Source organism: Hyla sarda, chromosome 9 (genome assembly GCF_029499605.1).
Source record: "Hyla sarda isolate aHylSar1 chromosome 9, aHylSar1.hap1, whole genome shotgun sequence".
Classification (NCBI taxonomy): Eukaryota; Metazoa; Chordata; class Amphibia; order Anura; family Hylidae; genus Hyla; species Hyla sarda.
This window is the reverse complement of record NC_079197.1, coordinates 85,179,091-85,200,318: the sequence shown is the minus strand read 5'-3', so window position 1 is coordinate 85,200,318 and position 21,228 is coordinate 85,179,091. Positions and strand designations below refer to the sequence as shown.

Below are 21,228 nucleotides of genomic sequence, written 5' to 3'. Positions count from 1 at the left end.
AAACGTGTGTATAATACATGCTGTATTATCATTAAATCCTTTTTTGCATCTAAGTCGCTGGTGCCGGAATTCCTTTCTCTTCAGAATCGGGGCCCCACAGGTTGTTTTTAACTGCATGTTGCTGATCTGGAGATCATATTAAGGTTCCGGGCATCAGTTGTTAATACTTGACTTGGAGCCTGTACATGAAATATTTTTTCACAAACGAAACATTAGTATACAGAGATCAATGGTAAAACAGTACTTTATTGACCTAAATGCAAAAACAATGCACAAGACCAAAAGGTAAAATCACATAAAATGGAAAGTGCTACAGGTGGAATCTGACAGAAATTGGGCTCTGCACATAACTAAACGGCATGTGATACATATATCAAGGGCATGCCAGACATAATTGCTATTCCCTTGTAAAAAGAATAAGTAACATAACAGCAGCATTAATAAAGTGTATCAAGGTTGTATGTAAACCAACCAACACTAAATACCAATAACATAGCAGCAACAGTAATATAGTGCATCCAGGTGGTATGTAAACAAGTCGATACCAAGGAGGAGAGAAGTACAGATATGTGAATATAAATATATAACGCAATGATTACCAAGTGGTGACAACAAAGTACAGTGTGCAGGCCTCCAACACCCAACGTTTCACTCCAAGGCTTCTTCTTAAATGGTTACATAAAGTAGTTATAGTACAAAAATGAGTGATAACTAATACCAAAGTGTAGTTCGTGATTCATGCACACTGGAGATGTTAGTTAGTCCAATCTATTACTTTACAATATTGGATTGTATTAGACTTTACTACAATATTTGTTTAAAAACATTAGTTATTAAGGTTCAGGATTTAAGGTCGTAACCTGAAAATATTCTCCTCAGGTTCTGAACTCTGTGAAAAAAATATATGATACAGGAAGTGGCTACATGGGAGACAGAATTCTGGAAATAAAAAATGTGACAAAGAAGCACAGTGGAATTTACTTTTGCATGGATGCCAACTTTCCAAATGTTGCCAATAATATTTCGATAACAGTTTACGGTAAGGATTCATGTACTATGCTGACACATTTGATTACACGAAAGGCTACAAAACTGAGAAATTCTATCCATGATAATATGATTCCTATGATCTCAGCAAAGAATAAAATAATAACCCATTAAGGACATAGAACATGAATATACTTTCTGGTGTCCTGGTTCTTACATTTACGTTCTGAGCAGTGGTCCCACTCACCTCTCGCTTGCTTCATAAACTGTAAGGGACGGCTGCTATCTGCAACTGAGCACTTACAGTCAATGATCGAGGAGGGTAACTCTCACCACTCTCTGTTGCTAACCCCTTAAAGGGGTACTCCGCACCCTGTTAAAATCAGTCCCCGGAGCGTGTTTGGGGCCAGAGCATTGTGACGTCACGGCTCCGCCCTGTGTGACGTCATGCTCCACCCCCTCAATGCAAGCCTATGGGGGGGGACGTGACAGCTGCCACGCCCCCTTCTATAGGCTTGCATTGAGGGGGCAGAGCGTGATGTCACACTGGGCGGAGTCATGACGTCACAATGCTCCGGCCCTGTGATCGACAGTAATCAGACCAGGAGCGAACATGCTCCGGGGACTGATTTTTACGGGGTGCGGTGTGCAAGATCACGGGGGTCCCCAGCGGCGGGACCCCCGCGATCAGGCATCTTATCCCCTATCCTTTGCATAGGCGATAAGATGTTTAAGCACCAGAGTACCCTTTTAAGTGCCGTGCTCAATAGCTATCACAGCACTTAAGAGCTGCAATGACAGTCCACTTTAACGATCAGCACCTTTGCAAGATCCATTGGTCTGTCCTCCAAATTTGGCCACATTGGGTGGTGAACTAAGAAGCGTTTTTGCCTTTTTTTTTTTATAACAAAGTTATATAGTATGGTTGAAAAAAGGCTCCATGTCAACCAAGGAGGAAGGCCATTTAAAATTTGTGATCTCATTTGGTGATAGTTAAAGTTGGTTTAAAAGAAAATAAGTAGTAATCCCTTTCTTCCTTAATAAAGGAAGAAAATAACATGGGAAATACCATATAAATCATAGTTTTACATTCTTTCCCTTGTGGATAATATAAAGGTGGGTGGTGTGGTTGCTCCATTAGCAGAATGTACACTGCTCAAAAAAATAAAGGGAACACTAAAATAACACATCCTAGATCTGAATGAATAAACTAATAGTTTGAAATACTTTCGTCTTTACATAGCTGAATGTGCTGACAACAAAATCACACAAAATTTACCAATGGAAATCAAATTTATGAACCCATCTAGGTCTGGATATGGTGTCACACTCAAAATCAAAGTGGAAAACCACACTACAGGCTGATCCAACTTTGATGTAATGTCCTTAAAACAAGTCAAAATGAGGCTCAGTAGAGTACGTGGCCTCCATGTGCCCGTATGACCTGGGCATGCTCCTGATGAGGTGGGGGATGGTCTCCTGAGGCATTTCCTCCCAGACCTGGACTAAAGCATCCGCCAACTCCTGGACAGTCTGTGGTGCAATGTGGCGTTGATGGATGGAGTGAGACATCATGTCCCAGATGTGTTCAATCGGATTCAGGTCGGGTCAGTCTATAGCGTCAATGCCTTCCTCTTGCAGGAACTGCTGACACTCCAGCCACATGAGGTCTAGCATTGTCTTGCATTAGGAGGAACCCAGGGCCAACTGCACCAGCATATGGTCTCACAAGGGGACTGAGGATCTCATCTCGGTACCTAATTGCAGTCAGGCTACCTCTTGCAAGCGCATGGAGGGCTGTGTGGCCCCCCAAAGAAATGCCACCCTACACCATTACTGACCCACTGCCAAACCGGTCATGCTGGAGGATATTGCAGGCAGCAGAACATTTTCCATGGCGTCTCCAGACTCTGTCACGTCTGTCACATGTGCTCAGTGTGAACCTGCTTTAATCTGTGAAGAGCACAGGGCACCAGTGACAAATTTGCCAATCTTGGTGTTCTCTGGCAATTGCAAAACATCCTGCACGGTGTTGGGCTGTAAGCACAACCCGACCTGTGGACGTCGGGCCCTCATACCACCCCTATGGAGTCTGTTTCTGACCGTTTGAGTGGACACATGCACATTTGTGGCCTGCTGGAGGTCATTTTGCAGGTCTCTGGCAGTGCTCCTCCTTGCACAAAAGCAGAGGTAGTGGTCCTGCTACTGGGTTGTTGACCTCCTATTGCCTCCTTCACATCTCCTGATGTACAAGCCTGTCTCCTGGTTGCGCCTCCATGCTCTGGACACTACGCTGACAGACACAGCAAAATTTCTTGCCACAGCTCACATTGATGTGCCATCCTGGATGAGCTGCACTACCTGAGCCACTTGTGTGGGTTGTAGACTCCGTCTCACGCTACCACTTGAGTGAAATCACCGCCAGCATTCAAAAGTGACCAAAACATCAGCCAAGTCATAGGAACTGAGAAGTGGTCTGTGGTCACCACCTGCAGAACCCCTCCTTTATTGGGGGTGTCTTGCTAATTGCCTATAATTTCCACCTGTTGTCTATTCCATTTGCACAACAGCATGGGGAATCGATTGTTAATCTGTGTTGCTTCCTGAGTGGACAGTGATTTCACAGAAGTGGGATTGACTTGGAGTTACATTGTGTTGTTTAAGTGTTGCCTTTAGTTTATTTGAGCAGTGTATAATAACACAGTTTTACATTCCATTATTGATCTACCACAGCCCATCCTAAACCAAATAATCAGACTGGCTGCATTCCTCTCACTAATATCGGAGGAATCTGTAGCCACCATTTTATACATTTAGGAAAATAAAACAAACAGAAGGGCATTCTGCAAGGAAGATAAAAATCCCTGCAATAACATGAAATGACTTGCCTTTTGATTCTGCCACCCAAAATGTTTATGTGAAAGTGAAGTCAGGGGCTGTTACACTACAGCAGTCATGCTGCTTTTCTCCACTAACACTTCAGGTTAGTGACAACATTGTTTTTAGAAAAAGAGACTTTATTCTGTCACTTACTTTTTTTCTTCCATTAAAATTCTTCTTGGGAAAATTATACCCTCCCTGCAATGTACAGTACCTAGTTACCAAAAAATGTGCTTATTACAAAAATTGACATAAATTGTGCTTTTATTGTCTGCACCACCTTTCCTATTTACCTATTTATGCCATTTTGTATCTCAATAAACATTATATATATTTAAGCATTATATATATATATATATATATATATATATATATATATATATATATATATATATTTAAAGAGTACCTGTCATCAAACCATATTTTCTAAACTAACACCCCTCCTGCCCTTTAAAAATAAAAAATTCTGAGCTATAAAAAGCTTTGTATCATACCTTTCTCCTCGTTCACATTTTGTGAGCTCCCGGCAGGAGAAAGTGGGCGTTCCCCAGCAGGCACAACATTACTAAGCCTGCAAGAGCTGTGCCTCGCCATGTCAGGCCGGGAGAAGACCAAAAACAGTTTGACTTGTGCAGGGAACAGAACAGAGCCACCTAGTGGATACTTTCTCAATCACATTAAAAAACTATAAAGGTTGAGAATTTTAACAGCACGGAAATAGCAAAGTATCTTATAATTACATAAGGAACAAAATATTAAAAGTTTAGTTTGATCACAAAATATTTGGTGCAAATACAATAAGAAAATGTACCTAAGTTAATGGCAGACATATGCATCTAATAATCTAATATATATGGTCCATAGGTGTAACTACAAACTCCTGAGTTTCAAAGTGGACACAGATATTTATATTGCATTTTAGATATTCTATGGCAGTGCACCAATATTGGCAAACGTGTTTATGAAGCTACATAGCAACTTGCATCACGTATATTGAAAAGATTGTCCATGGCTGGAAAAAAAATTTGCACTTTCACCAATGTCTGTCCATAGGCTGATGAGATTAAATAACAGACATAGCCCCTAGACAGGTATGGTGCTGTTTTTGGGAAAATGGACAGACCCTTTTTGTCTATTCTTGAACAAGCACTTTAAGTAAGTGCAGCACAACAATTCTCTAATATCCTCTTATGGTGCAGATCACGCAACCGAAAACACAATAGAGGGAGAAATAGCAGGTGAATCAACACCTTCCATAAGTCTTGTCTTTCTCAGGACTGTTAGGAGAAACAGTCTTGTACAAATGTAACAATGAATGGATGTTCTGGAAGGTTCCTAGACGGATTAAGGCAGGGTTTAAAATGGCCTCCACTCACTGATGATAATGTTGTAATGTCTATGGCTTGTTTTATAGTGTTACATTTTTATCTATCTTACTCTACATTAAAATAATATAGCAATACAAACTAAATCCAGGTTAATATATGATTTTTTTTATTTAATATGTGCATTGTATATAAATCAATATTTCCTTTTTGTTTTCTATAGAAAAGCCATTCTTGAAAATTAATGGTTCACCTGAAAACTCTCAGGTACATGTAGCATTGGAAGGCATTGAACTGAAATTGTCTGTTAAAGTTAAAGCATTTCCACCGCCACAAAGTGTCTGGTGAGTCATTCTGTGACATTCTGTGTTATAATAGCTTAAAACTTCCGTGAGTCCCTGGTTGCTATCAGCCAGGGGCTCACTGCTAATAGCAGACATCAGTGATCATGGTGATGTCCGCCATCAACCCTGTAGATGCTGTGATCAATGCGGATCACAGCATCTATAGGGAAAATGTCAGATTAAGATGAGCTTGAGGGGTTCATCAAACCCCCGCAGTGGGGGTCCCATGAGTTCACATGGTGGCTGAAGGTGTTTTGCCCTCCTCTGGCACGCAGGATGGTTAATATTCTTGTGCAGCCTGCCTAGCAAGCTGTACAAGAAAATTGCAGATAGTACTGATCAGTGCTGTGTTATAACATAGTAATGAACAGTATATTGCAGTCTAATGATAAATAAAAAATCCTCTATGAGGAGTAAAGAAGTGTAAAATAAATCTTTAAATTTTTTTAACCCCAACCAACCAACATCCCCCCACCCCCTTTATCCCTTTTCCCATAAAATAAAAATAAACCATTTCCTTATGGTGTGGAAATGTTTAACCTAAAGTAAAATCATCAAAACCTACAATCCAGCTAATACAATAGTTGTACCAATTCACTTAGCACATACAAAACCTACTAACGACTGACACAAAAAAATAAATATTAAACACTTATTAATCCAAAACTATATACTGACAAAAATAGCCCTCCCATTTAAAATAACCCACTTTTAAAATGAACCATCCTTTAAAGCACAAAGATGGGGAGCACCCACATAAAATAATCCTTTACAAAAGGGTGACAACCTATGTAGGGGATGATTTTCTGCGGGTGCTCCCCATCTTTGTAGACAAATATTGCTCCCCTATAGTCATGGTGCTGTGGGCACAACAACCAATCGAGTCATAATGGAATTGTAATCACCAACTGGAGATCTAAGATGGAATTGGTGCATTCAAAGAGCAAAATTATTAATGAAGACAAAAGGTGAACTATTCAGGCAGAAGATAGGTGTTATAGTTCATTTATCTTCTACTTGAAAGTTGTGCCTTGTGTAAAACCAATAGAGCATTGCCTGGTACTAACAGTGACAATGGTGATACTTTAGTGGCATGAGAGTATGATGCCCCAGTACCAATGCCTAAATGATGCCTTATTCCAGCCACCTATCACTGAAGTATACTTGGTTTAGACAGCAACATTTCTTTGGCCTTTTCAAAGCATTGCCTTAAATCCAGTAGGGCTGATAAGAGATGACCTGGAATGGGCAGTACTGTCTAAGCTGGCATCCCATAGACTTAAATAAAGAGAGAGCAACATGCAAGCTAGGGTAGGGAGATTGTTTTTTATTATTATAATAATAATAATAATAATAATAATTCTTTATATAGCACACACAGATTCTACAGCATTGTACATTCAAATTGAAACCCATGCAAACATCGGGAGAACATACAAACTCATTGTAGATGTTGTCCTTGGCGCAAATTTATTCTAGGACACCAATGCTGCAAGGCAACTGCTCTGGGATTTGGCCAGACAAGAATATGAGAAGAGAGGGTTAGTGAAAACATACACAGAACAACAAATTATACTAAGTGAAAGGATTTAATATGACAAACTGTGACCCTAAAAGACACCAGAGAAATACATGTGATGAAACAGTAAGCTCTTGGTATTAGTGGCAGCTTGTTGAAACTGTTTATTTTATAATTTTTTTTTCAACTATAAAATAAATTCCAAACATCACAATATTTCTTCACAGGTTCAAGGATGGAAAACTAATAGAAAAGAACAGCACCTGTTACAGAACCAACCCAGAAAAGCACAGCTTGGTTATAAGAAATCTAAAGGAGAATGATGCAGGGATTTACACTTTACTGGTCTTCATTAGTCAACATAATCTGCAAGACAAATATAACTTCACAGTGAAGGTCCATGGTAAGTGTTGCCTTTAAGGATACTCTACCTCTACTCTCTTAAAGGGGTACTCCGGCCCTAATACATCTTATCCCCTATCCAAAGGATAGGGGATAAGACGTCTAATTGCGGGGGTCCCACCACTGGGGACCCCTGCAATCTGTTATTCAGCACCCACCTTTGCGAGCTTGGGGCCAGATTATCATGACGTCACGACTTCGCCCTTGTGTGACGTCATGTCCCGCCCCCTCAATGCAAGTCAATGGGAGGGGGCGTCACGCTGCACACTCGGAGCCTCCAGCACTGTGGAGAGCTCACAAAGGTGGGTGCTGAATGACAGATTGCTGGGGTCCCCAGTGGTGGGACCCCCGCGATCAGACATCTTATTCCCTATCCTTTTCATAGGGGATAAGATGTATTAGGGCCAGAGTACCCCTTTAAACCCCTAGAGCATTCACATGGCTCTCTAATTCTTGTCAATTTATATTCACAAACTAAGCAGATAGGAGACAGAAGAGAGTACCATATCTGTAGGATAAGACTAAACAGGGTTCGTTTGTACAAACTTATATAGATCCAAAAAAGTAGAACATTATAAACACTATATTCAACGTTTATTATCTTCTATTAGATTGCATTTACCAACAAGAAAAAATATTTGCAAAGGTAGACATAAAGCGGGAGATTTATCAAAACCTGTCCAGAGGAAAATTTGCCTAGTTGCCCATAGCAACCAATCAGATCCCTTCTTTCATTTTGCAGAGGCCATGTTAAAAATGAAAGAAGTGAGCTGATTGGTTGCTATGGGCAACCATGGACAAATTTTGATAAATCTTCCCCAAAATCTTTCTATGCCTCCAATTTCATATAGACAATGAGTGCGCAGATGGCACACGGCGGTAAAACTTGGATTTCTCATAAGGCACTCCTCCTAAAGATGTGCACAAAGAAGTAAAGTACCTGGTTTATTGAGTAAAAGTTGCAACACTTTTACTCAATAAACCAGTTACTTTACTTTTTTGTGATAATATTTTGGAGAAGTGCCTTATGAGAAGTCCCTGTTTTACTGCTGTGTGCAATCTGCGCACTCATTGTCTTCATAGTTACTGGCCCGTACTCTGGTTAGCCGGTGGGATCATGAGGCTGCTGACCATTTTTACTTTCCCGAGCTTATAGATGTTGTGCCCTGAGCATAACATCATCCGGTAAGTGGCTATCGATATTACGTCATTTATGTTATATTTCCTGACAGTCTTCACGACGTGCACTCTTGCGCTTTTTTTGTGTCTTTTTATATTTCCAATTCCATATGGTACACTAGGGCCCCACAGACTTCTACAGGTGCTGTATTTTAGCTCCAAACAACTTGAAGTTTACACAAAGCCATAATACATTGCTGTGCATGAGCCCATGGGCTATGTTATTCATGACAGTATATTATGCTTATAATAAAGCGAAATTAGACTCTGGTAGGTGATGGATTATTATAGCGGTGAAAAGAATACACAAGTGTACTAGGATAAACATGCTATGGGGATAGTTGATTTCCTTGAAGTAATTAGAGGAGTTTTTTTCCCCCCTATAATTCTCAAATGAACATGAAGCCTTAGGTTCTGTGCTGTTTAATAAATGAGTTCTGTTTGAGCACAGGTGTATGGAACATGTTGTACTAATAGTGCAAGTTTGATATGCTGGGCTCTGAGACAAAGCGCCAAAAATAAGAATGAACACTACCTGTTCCTATTATCTCCAGATCTGCTTTTCACTGTCACAGATGTGAAATAGGAAAACATCTCAACTGGGGCATGAGCAGCCAAGTGCTGGACTCCCACAAGGGACATAAAACCTGCAAATTTTTCTGTTTCAGATTAAACTTAGGATAGGTCATACAGCTTTGTTCTCCAGCAAAACATCTCCGAAGTTTCTGGATTCTTCTCTTTTAACCACTATGATGTGAAGAAACAACACAGCCAGCTATTAGATCTACTCCAGTGGGAATAGTATAGGAAATTATATAAAGTTGTTTCTATACACGAAGATTAAAAGCTTTAATGTGATGGGAGAAAAAGACAAGTTAAAGTTTGGGAACTTTAATATGTGTTAACCTGAATGCAAAATTTAGTTTAGGGACTTGGGGGGGGGGAGGGGTAATGGTTACAGCTGGACAATGGGTCTCATATGTTTCCCTACTAGGTCTCCCTTTGCAGAAGTTACTGTTTGTGGGGGGGGGGGGGGGGGAAGAGATTGGAGAATTTGTAAGGTTCAGCCACTGTTATAAGTAGTCACTAAAGCAGGACTTGGGTTTATACTTTATCATTTCTGGAGTGGAATAGCAAAAAGATTGGTTGTCGCACACATTGGTTATCATGTACCTTAAAAAGTGTGAGATCTGGAGTACTTATTCTTGACAAAATATTATTGTGCACATAGTGAATAGGACAATATGGCTGGTGGCTAATGGCATATAGCATCTGCTGGCATTTTAGAGTGGCACTCAGCCTATGAAGGAGTACTGGTTGGAGCAGAATATGGCAGAGTGCAAAGGTTGACACATGGGAGAGCATGCATGGACAGGAGAGATGTATTGGCTGAAGATCGCTGGAAAAAACATGTCAGACAGCAGTGACTGGCACTGTGGAGTGGCACTCATCGACTGGTAAGAATCTTCACCAGAGAATAGATACAGCTGGAAAGAAATCTGAGAAACAGCAAGGCCAAGAACTCACAGACAGGCCAGACATATCAGCTGGAGTAGAGAGACAGATAGAGCAGAGTACAGTGATAAAAACAAGCCGGTAAGACTTCACTAAAGGGAATATGAACACATTTTCTTCCCAGTGTTATACTTGCATTTGGATTTACCTGATCTTATGTAGTGATAAATGTTGTGCATAATGTTTAGTCTTTGTCATATAACAGCCTAGAAACCTACCATAATGTCAGCTGTTTCCACTTACCAATAGTACTCTCATCCACAAATGTGGTCCCCAGTTAAGCCTCATCTGTTGCGTATTAAATGAGAATATAAGTTTGCTAAATGATAAGCAGATTGTGATGCAGTAATCATAAATAAATTCACCTTTAACACAAGGGCTTTGCTTGCAAACAAACAGTTTTCCTCTTAAAGCGGATATCTTGCTATTACTGGAGGATGTTTGCAAAGTAATCTTTTTTTTGATGGTAAGACAATCTGCCAACTTAGACTGTTTATAAGTTTCAGCTTTATTCATCTCATCTTCCTAAGGGAGTCCGGTCTCTTGGCTTAGCTTGGAAAAAGGAACTGACTTAAAAAAAAAAAAAACTTCAGAGCATCTGTTCTTAGAAGAGTGTAAATGCTGCTCTTCAGTGGAAAAGGGTCATCTTTGAGTCTGTATGTGTTGGATGTGCTCATTCAGCAGCAGGAATATATTGAGTCACAGTAACGTTCCAGTCTTGGTTAGTATAGGTGTTTTTTTCACGTGATGAGAATATATTACTTTTCTTCTTGACTTGATGGAAAATTTCAAAGTTTTTTAAGCAGACTAAAGAACAATAAAACAAAGTCTACAAGGCTCTTGAATGGCCAAAGTATAGGGATGGGAATTATTTAAGAAGAACTGTAGTGAGTTGTTGATGGAAGCACTTCTGTCATATATTAGCTCTTCTCAAGTATTCCACAATGCACAAGCTCCATGAGGGACATTTATCAAGGGATACAAGCAGCTCTTTTTTCTTACAAAAGTTGCATGTAAAGTCGCACGTGCGCCTAAGAAATTTTTTGTGCGACCTTTGTGGGTGACCAAAAAATGCCAATCTGCCCTACCTATGCAATTTTCAGTTTTTGCTTTGCAGTGGTCCAGGATTTATCATTGCGAAAGTCGCACATAAGCTAATAAAAGTCACAAACCCCCTTCAGAAAGTCGCAAGTGTAAGCAAGGTCAGACCTGGCTTACAAACTTCCCTATGACAGCATTTTCAAAAAGTTGCACAAAAAGTCGCACTTGAGACTTTTTGTGCAACTTTTTTAACTTTCATTTTCACAGGCATGGTGGGACGAGCGGGTAGAAGATGTACAGGAGGGTGACAAGCCCCCACATCTCCCGCCCACGCAACACTACAACAACTCCCAGCATGTCCTTACTGTAAAGGTATGCTGGGAGTCATAGTCATGCAGTGGGGGCAGGTGACTAGCTTGTCCCCCCAGCCCTGCTGCATGACTACAACTCCCATTATGTCCTTACTGTAAGGGCATGCTGGGAGTTGTAGTTATGCGGCGCGGGTGGGAAATGTGCAGGTGGGTTACAATAAATGTACTAACCTATTTTCCTTGTTTATTTTTCCAAATCAAAGTAGGGCAGTCAGCTCTCACCTCCGCCACCTGAATACCAGAGCACTGAAAAGTCCACAGCGTCTTGGGCTTGAGAGTACAATCCAAGGAAAAGATAGATCCAGCTCACCAGGATATGGTATAAAATGGGATACCTAATTCAGAACTTCTAGAGCGACATACACACAAGCAGTAAATGACGACGCGTTTCTAGCCTCTCAGAGCTCTTAAACTTGGCATGAATACATTTTATAATCTTATATACACCCGGTTAGGGGTCACATGACAGTAGTTACTAACAAACAATAAAACATGGTGCTGGATCAGAACGGGATCTATTCAGACGTCAATGTAACATGGTGCTGGATTAAAGCAGGATATGTTCAAACATCAATACGAATGAGCTATGTCACACAGTCTCAATCTATTCACATAGACATTATTGCAAGTGTCAAAGTACTCATTTTATAAATAGAAAAGACCACAAATATAAATAAAGAAATATAATTAAAAAAGAATAAAAAATAATTTAAAAAAGCTATTGTATTAATAAGTCAAAATTAAATCTTGCCTTGAATTCATGCCCAAGGGGTATCTTGTTTCCAGCATGAACATCCAATAGGATTCTCAATTTAATAGTTTGCCCCTTAAATCACCTCCTCCTGTATTCTTAAAAACTCTTTCTATTCCTTTTATTCTTAAGTCATATTCTTAAGTCATCATAGGGTTGATGAATTAAACTGATTTATTTTGGCGTCTGAAATGTTTCTTCTAATTCGGCTTTTAAGTGATCTAGACGTACACCCCATATACTGTATCTTACAACTGGCACATTGTCCTACATACACTACTGATGACGTGTTACAATTGATATAACTGTTAATTTTATAGATCTTACCAGTGACACAGGAACGGAAATGTGTAGAGATCTACACATGATTGCAGGGGATACATCTAGCATGTCTGCACTTCCAGCTTCTGGGAAAATTTGTCCACGTTTTACTTTTATTATTTTTATGTTGTTCAAATAAACTGGGTGACAGAACCGAACCAAGGGAGGGACCCCTTCTAGATACCATTTGGAGACCATTACTAGTCATCTCTCTGAGAGTGTAGTCATGTTCTAAAACCGGCAAGTATTTTTCATGATGTTTCTTATCTGCAAAAATTGTTTGCTATATGACATAACAAAATGGTGGTAATCTTTTATTTTTATCACTATTAAAATTCCTGTCCTAAATATTACTAGTTTTTTCCTGTTGGGTAATTAAATATTTTTGTTCTTTTTGGCTGTCCCTTTCTTTAGCACTATTCAGATCATCAGTTAAGTACTCTCTTTCCCTTAGTCTCCCAAAAAGCTTGTCAGATTATTTAAAAAACACTGTGTCACTGGAACAATTATGTCTAAGGCGACACCACTCTCCATAGGGGATGTTACGAAGGGTATGTGCTGGGTGACAAGAGCTCTCCTGTGAAATGGCGCTACCTGCAGATTCCTTTATAAAGGGGGATATTTCTATTTTGTTATCAACTATGGAAAAGGTGACATCTAGAAATGAAATTTGAATTTTTGAAAATGTGGTAGTAAATGCTACATTTAAGTAATTGGAGTTGATATATTGCACAAAATATTGGAATGTGTTTTCTGTATCCCTCCACACCATGACAATATCATCTTTATACCTGCCAATCCACTTATATAGATTGTTGAAAAAAATGGATTGGCGGGAGGGAGGGGGAGACAGCTAAGGCCTAAGAAAAAAAAGGAATAGAAAGAGTTTTTAAGAATACAAAAGGAGGTTATTTAAGGCGCAAACTATTAAATTGAGAATCCTATTTGATGTTCATGCTGGAAACAATATACCCCTTGAATTTAATTTTGACATTAATACAATAGCTTTTTTTTTATTCTTTATTATATTTCTTTATTTATATTTGTGGTCTTTTTCTATTTATAAAATGAGTACTTTGTTAAGGATGGGTTAATGTGAGGCCTTAAACTGGGAGTGACTACCACTGTGCTATTTTGCCGAGTGTCGACATAAGCAAATTCACACCAGACAATGTTGGCATAAATTCCCGGAAATTATAAATTCCCGGAAATCACATTAGTTTTTACAATATGACAAAAAGGGGGGGAGGGTAAAACTATGCATAAAATCATCGTTTTATATGCTGATTGGTCATTTGAGCATCGCATAGCATAAGTCACTTTTATTGCAAGCTTGAGATTTTTCCATCCTTCCACAAAGCCCAATGTTTAGACTTCTTGTATCCACATAATAAACCTACATGTGCTACCAATAAGAATATACTCCATTATCATAAGTCCAAAAATGTTTTATTAAATAACATTATACACAATTATCAAAAAACTGCTCAAAAAGGACAGACCTAAAAAACATAAAAAACATGCACCCCAGTAGGCACAGTGTCCCCAGCCGTAAAATCACAAAAAATTTTGCAACACACCACTCTTATGAGCTACTGTATATGTACACAATATAACAGGTATTGCTATCATAACATATATGACATGTTAATACCCATAATGAACTGCATTACCTGTTCCAAGTGTGTTACCAGCGGCCATTTCGGGACCCCTGTGCACTCTCGACGGACTTCAGTTTCGTGGGCTAACTCACTTTGTGGGTTGTGTATAATGTTATTTAATTTTAAAAAATTGGACTTATGATACTGGAGTATATTCTTATTGGTAGCACATGTAGGTTTATTATATTATTGTAGTTGTTGCTATCTAGTGGTAAAGGAGTATTTAATCTTTCCTTGGGAGAGTGTAGGTGATATATATTCTTGTATCCACAGACTCCATCTCAAGGTTCTAGTCTTAATTACAGGCAAAGAGCAAGCTGAAATGTTTTGAATTAAGGAAAGCAAAGTTCTTCTGCAATATTTAGCAATAGCATATAGGATTTAATAAAGGCATATGAGTATAGATATAGCGATCAATATATCAGAATATTATAGACCCAACACTTTGACACCTGCAATAATGTCTATGTGAATAGATTGAGACCATGTGACATAGCTCATTCGTATTGATGTTTGAACATATCCTGCTTTCATCCAGCACCATGTTACATTGACGTCTGAATAGATCCCGTTCTGATCCAGCACCATGTTTTATTGTTTGTTAGTAACTACTGTCATGTGACCCCTAACCGGGTGTATATAAGATTTATTGTGTTATATGTATTTATGCCAAGTTTAAGAGCCCTGATAGGCTCGAAATGTGTCGGTGTTTACTGCCTGTGTGTATTTCACTCTAGAAGTTCTGAATTAAGTATCCCGTTTTATACCGTATACTGGTGAGCTGGATCTATCTTTTCCTTGTATTGTTTATTTTTCCTTCTCATTTCAGATCCGTGTATCCTGTGGGCTACGACGATGACCAGTGTTTTTTTTGTTTAATGTCAATAAAATGGTTAACGAGGGCTTGTGGGGGGAGTGATTTTTGGAATAAAAGTGTTATAAACAGGTTGTTTGTTTGTTTTTTTATTTACTTTACAGGCTTAGTAGTGGAAGCTGTTTTATAGACAGAATCCATCACTAAGTCAGGGTTAGGGCGTTAGTACCAGAAACAGCTAGCGCTAACCACCAATTATTACCCAGGTACCCAATGCCACAGGGATGCCGCTACCAACAGGCCCGGAGCATCAAATATGACACTCCTGGGCCTAGGCGGTAACAGGCTGGCATTATTTAGGCTGGGGAGGGCCAGTAACAGTGGTCCTCGCCCACCCTGGTATCGTCAGGCTGTTGCTGCTTGGTTGGTATTTGGCTAAGAATGAAAATTAGGGGAACCCTACATGTTTTTTTTTTTTATAATTAAATAATAAAAGAAAAACACATAGGGTTCCCTGTATCTTTATTCTCAGCCATATACCAACCAAACAGCAACAGCCTAACGTTACCAGGGTGGGGGAGGCCATTGTTACTGGCCCTCCCCAGCCTTAATAACGCCAGCTTGTTACCACCTAGGCCCCAGAGCGCTACTTTTGACTCTCCGGGCCTGTTGGTACCGGCTCTTCCTGGGACCCCTGTGGCGGTGGGTACCGGGGTAATAATTGGGGGTTAGCGCTAGCTGTTTTTTGGGGTTAACACTAAGCCCCGGCTTAGTAATGGATTCTGTCTATAAGACGGCTTCCACTACTTAGCGTGTAAAGTGAATAAAAAAAAAAAACACATTTAAAAAACTTCTATTCAAAAAAACACTCCCCCCGCAAGCCCTTGTTACAAAATGTTGTTAATATTAAACGAAAAAAAAAAAAAAAACGCTGATCATCGTAGTCCACCAAATATAAAGTAGCCCACAGGATAGATGGATCTGAAATGAAAAGAAAAAAGTGTCTCTAGGGTAAATGTGGCACTGTATCCATTATCTTAGGGGTTAATATTTTTTTAGTTATTTTTTTTCTTTTTAATTTTTTAATTTTATTAAATATTTCTAATGATAGGTCAACAGCTTGTCCTTCATTGCTTCTCATTGTTCCTAAATGGAAAATCTTTCTGTGCTTGTCAATCTCTAGTCATCCTAAGGAACTACTGTGGCAAGAGAGATTATAGAGAGCTTGTTGTAGACAAGAAATATGTATAAGAGTCTACCAGCAAAGAGTCTTGGCATAGATATTATGCCAAGGTAGTCCTTCTGATGTGTTCAAGGGACTAGATCAGCAAATCCTGAGATAAGACATCAGGTAAGAATCATAGTGAGATCATTTTGGGGTAGGACAGATAGTGGCCAAGTGACAGACAACAGTGGGCCATAGTCAAAAGAGAATACTCAGAGTAAGGTCTTGTTATGTCTAATGGCAAATGATTTAGGTAAACTAGAAGAATGGTCGGAACTCTGGACACTGACATTTAATGTGGATAAATGCAAGATAATGCACATTGGGCATAAAAACCCAAGGGCAGAATACAACATTTTTGATCCTTTAACTCTTCTGAAATAATGACTCCAAAATTCCTTTCCTCAGATATTTCTCACTCAGTATCTGAGGAAAGGAATTTTGGAGTCATTTCAGAAGAGTTAAAGGGATACTCCAGTGGGAAACCTTTTTTTACAGATCAACTGGTGCTAGAAAGTTAAACAGATTTGTGAAATAATTCTATTAAAAAATCTTAATACTTCCAGTACTTATTAGCTGCTGTATGTTCCAGAAGAAGTTGCAAAGTTCTTTTCTGTCTGCTACAGTGCTATCTTCTGTCACCTCTGTCTATGTCAGGAACTGTCCAGGGCAGGAGAGGTTTGCTATGGGGATTTGCTTCTACTCTGGAGAGTTCCTGACATGGACAGAGGCGTCAGTAGAGAGCACTGTGGTCAGTCTGAAAAGAACATCTCATCTTCCTGTGTAGCATACAGCAGCAGATATAAATAAAAACAAAAATTAACCACACCTCAAGAATACCACCCTAGGGTACACAGTGAATAATTGTTTGAGACAGTTTTGAAAAGAATGCAGATTTTATTAAAACATCACTAAATCAATAAAAAACCTAAATGGTTGATAATATCAGAGCAATGTTATCTTAAACTGTCATTGGGCCCTAATGACAGAATTAAAAAATATATAGCAACCACCTAATATAGGATATTCTGTAGATATTAAAAGTAAATGCAATTTTTCAACGGCATGTAGCAGTAATCCGGAATTGACTATTAGTCCGGCACTTATGGTGGAAAGAGGCTGATAGTCCGGCACTTGTAATAAAAAAGGCAAAGTCACTTGATGAACTGATGTGGAAAATTCTGCCCACAGTTTTTAAACAAATGCAAAGTTCAATCTCACCCTGGCTGCTGGTCCCGTACTGCAACGGGCCGATGGATGGAATTCTTATGTTAGCTGCAGCGATCCCGGCGTGAGAGCCTAGATGGATAAAGGGCTCCGGCAGGAGACTCTCTCGGGAGCGGTCCGTGGTATCGGCAAATACCTGGATGTATATCGGACCCTCGTTGGAGAGATTGTAGCTGGGTTCTGGTATTGCAGGCAGCAAGTTGGTAATGCGCTTAGTAGGAGAGGAAATTTGATGAATGCAGCAGGTGGTACATAAAGTTCCGGGCCGGCTTCAGTCTGGGTGGTGCGTATGAATCGTGCTCTGTTCAGATTAGGTATCGGCCTAGACGCATTTCAGGGTGCTAAAAATGACCCCTTCCTATTTGCCTACTGAGGAAGGGGTCGTTTTTAGCACCCTGAAACACGTCTAGGCCGATGCCTAATCTGAACAGAGCACGATTCATACGCACCTCCCAGACTGAAGCCGGCCCAGAACTTTATGTACCACCTGCTGCATTCATCAAATTTCCTCTCCTACTAAGCGCATTACCAACTTGCTGACTGCAATACCAGAACCCAGCTACGATCTCTCCAACGAGGGTCCGATATACATCCAGGTATTTGCCGATACCACGGACCGCTCCCGAGAGAGTCTCATATCTGAGCCCTTTATCCATCTAGGCTCTCACACCGGGATCGCTGCAGCTAACATAAGAATTCCATCCATTGGCCCGTCGCAGTACGGGACCAGCAGCCAGGGTGAAATTGAACTTTGCATTTGTTTAAAAACTGTGGGCAGCATTTTCCACATCAGTTCATCAAGTGACTTTGCCTTTTTTATTACAAGTGCCGGACTATCAGCCTCTTTCCACCATAAGTGCCGGACTAATAGTCAATTCCGGATTACTGTTACATGCCATTGAAAAATTGCATTTACTTTTAATATCTACAGAATATCCTATATTAGGTGGTTGCTATAAAAAAAAAAGAACAAATGGAAAAACCAGCGCTCGGAGGCAGTATATAACATAATAACAATCAAATCAAAATATAGTAGATTGTCACTGAAATGGACTTACTTCACTAGGGGAGATGTGTAGGTACAGTAACCTTTCACATCATCCCCTTCCAGGAGAGTATGACAAAAAAGCCCGGAGGTCCGTGGATGGATAGGGTAGGTTTTATTGCGACGCGTTTCGGAGGGCTTACAGGATCGCCTCCTTCCTCAGGCATATATCAAAACAAAGTAATAACAGCCCCCTTAAATACATACCATGTCCGGGGTAGAGGCGTGTTAATTGGTTCTTGTGTTCTAATGGAAGGATGGTTTGAGGACCTGCAGATCCGGTTCTGCAGGTCACATGTTCCAGAGTCACGTGATCATAGATCACGTGATACCCAGAGGGGAGGAAAGCCCGGAGTTCCGGCAATGTGACCCGCGACCACGTGACGAAAATCGCCACGTGATCGGGGATGACATGCCGGCCCTCCTGACAGATGCGTTCCACGCTGGAGCGCTCCCAACGCGCAAGCGGAGATGGATGGAACACTCGACGCCTGCGCACCAGGCGTGTCGGCGACCCGATGCGCTCCAGGGCGGAACGCACTAAGGTGACTATCGGTAGATAATTAAAGAACCAAAAACGCCCATCCTACGGACATGTTTACAAAACAGGGAGGCAAGTAATACATTAAGAGGAACATGTTCAATTAAAAACATACAATACTGATATAGTATAATATAAAAAGAATACAAATATGTATATTGTTGTATATTGTATGTTTTTAATTGAACATGTTCCTCTTAATGTATTACTTGCCTCCCTGTTTTGTAAACATGTCCGTAGGATGGGCGTTTTTGGTTCTTTAATTATCTACCGATAGTCACCTTAGTGCGTTCCGCCCTGGAGCGCATCGGGTCGCCGACACGCCTGGTGCGCAGGCGTCGAGTGTTCCATCCATCTCCGCTTGCGCGTTGGGAGCGCTCCAGCGTGGAACGCATCTGTCCGGAGGGCCGGCATGTCATCCCCGATCACGTGGCGATTTTCGTCACGTGGTCGCGGGTCACATTGCCGGAACTCCGGGCTTTCCTCCCCTCTGGGTATCACGTGATCTATGATCACGTGACTCTGGAACATGTGACCTGCAGAACCGGATCTGCAGGTCCTCAAACCATCCTTCCATTAGAACACAAGAACCAATTAACACGCCTCTACCCCGGACATGGTATGTATTTAAGGGGGCTGTTATTACTTTGTTTTGATATATGCCTGAGGAAGGAGGCGATCCTGTAAGCCCTCCGAAACGCGTCGCAATAAAACCTACCCTATCCATCCACGGACCTCCGGGCTTTTTTGTCATACTCTCCTGGAAGGGGATGATGTGAAAGGTTACTGTACCTACACATCTCCCCTAGTGAAGTAAGTCCATTTCAGTGACAATCTACTATATTTTGATTTGATTGTTATTATGTTATATACTGCCTCCGAGCGCTGGTTTTTCCATTTGTTCTTTTTTCATACACGGACCATGGCACTGTGATTCCGGCTCACCCTGCGCCCTCCCTAAGGGATGTCTACATGACAGAGATTGTTTCAGTATATAAGTGACAAGAGGACTCCAGGTGTTAGTGGGGGATCACTGTCCTGTGACCTCCCACATACACCGGGTGAGTACAAACCTCTCCTACTTTCAATCGCTTTTGGGATTTGAGCGCCGCCTCTTTCTGTTTTATCTATTATAGGTGGTTGCTATATATTTTTTAATTCTGTCATTAGGGCCCAATGACAGTTTAAGATAACATTGCTCTGATATTATTAACCATTTAGGTTTTTTATTGATTTAATGATGTTTTAATAAAATCTGCATTCTTTTCAAAACTATCTGTCTCAAACAATTATTCACTGTGTACCCTAGGGTGGTATTCTTGAGGTGTGGTTAATTTTTGTTTTTAATTTACAAATCTGTTTAACTTTCTGGCACCAGTTGATTTGAAAGGAAAAAAATTTTTTTCACCGGAGCACCCCTTTAAAGGTAGGCAGACAATGTCATAGAGCAGCAGGAACTGCTAGCAGAATGCTTGGTGTATAGGGAGAGGCATTAGCAGTAGATAGGAAAGTGCTGCTGCATAGAGCACTGGTGAGACCTCACTTGGAGTATTGTGCGCAGTACTGGAGGCCGTATCTTCAGAAGGACATAGATATTAGAGAGATTTCAGAGAAGAGCTACTAAACTAGTACATGGACTGCAGGATAAAGCTTAACAGGAAAGGTTAAAGCAAAACTGCCATCAGTGTCACCACACTAACCTGTTAGTACAGGTGTGTAGTGCAATGTGACACTGATGACCCAAGTAGTTAGCTACACATGGGTCATTTCTTTCCTAGCAGCCTCCCAGTCTGACTGGGAGAGCATGGTAAGTGAGCCATTGCACCTTGTTCACACTGGTGTGGTGCTGTGCGGTGTCCGTTACTGCCTTGGCGCCGTGTCTGCAGGGGGGTGCGGCACATAGACTGGTTTGAGTGGCATTGGGGCCGCTCTGCCGGTGGGTCGTTCCCCCCTGTGGGCATTGGTGTCGCGGCGGTGGTGGTCGCCGCTCGGTGTTGCGCCATTTTATGCTAGGGACGTTAGGGACCCACTCTAAATAGGTGGCCTTGACGTGGCGAGTGGGCTTGTACTTTTTGATCAA

The 21,228-nt window shown here is 40.7% G+C and overlaps 1 protein-coding gene across 3 annotated transcripts in view; it reads left to right on the top strand.

Annotated features, from left to right (window-relative positions):
* The window catches only part of LOC130290908 (vascular endothelial growth factor receptor kdr-like), a 264,735-nt gene that overhangs the window by 98,953 nt on the left and 144,554 nt on the right, over window positions 1–21,228 (top strand). For all 3 annotated transcript variants that reach the window (XM_056539116.1, XM_056539117.1, XM_056539118.1), the window contains 3 exons: window positions 880–1,039; window positions 5,416–5,536; window positions 7,283–7,458. In XM_056539116.1, the coding sequence (XP_056395091.1) occupies window positions 880–1,039; window positions 5,416–5,536; window positions 7,283–7,458 (457 nt within the window). The remainder of the gene's footprint in view (window positions 1–879; window positions 1,040–5,415; window positions 5,537–7,282; window positions 7,459–21,228) is intronic.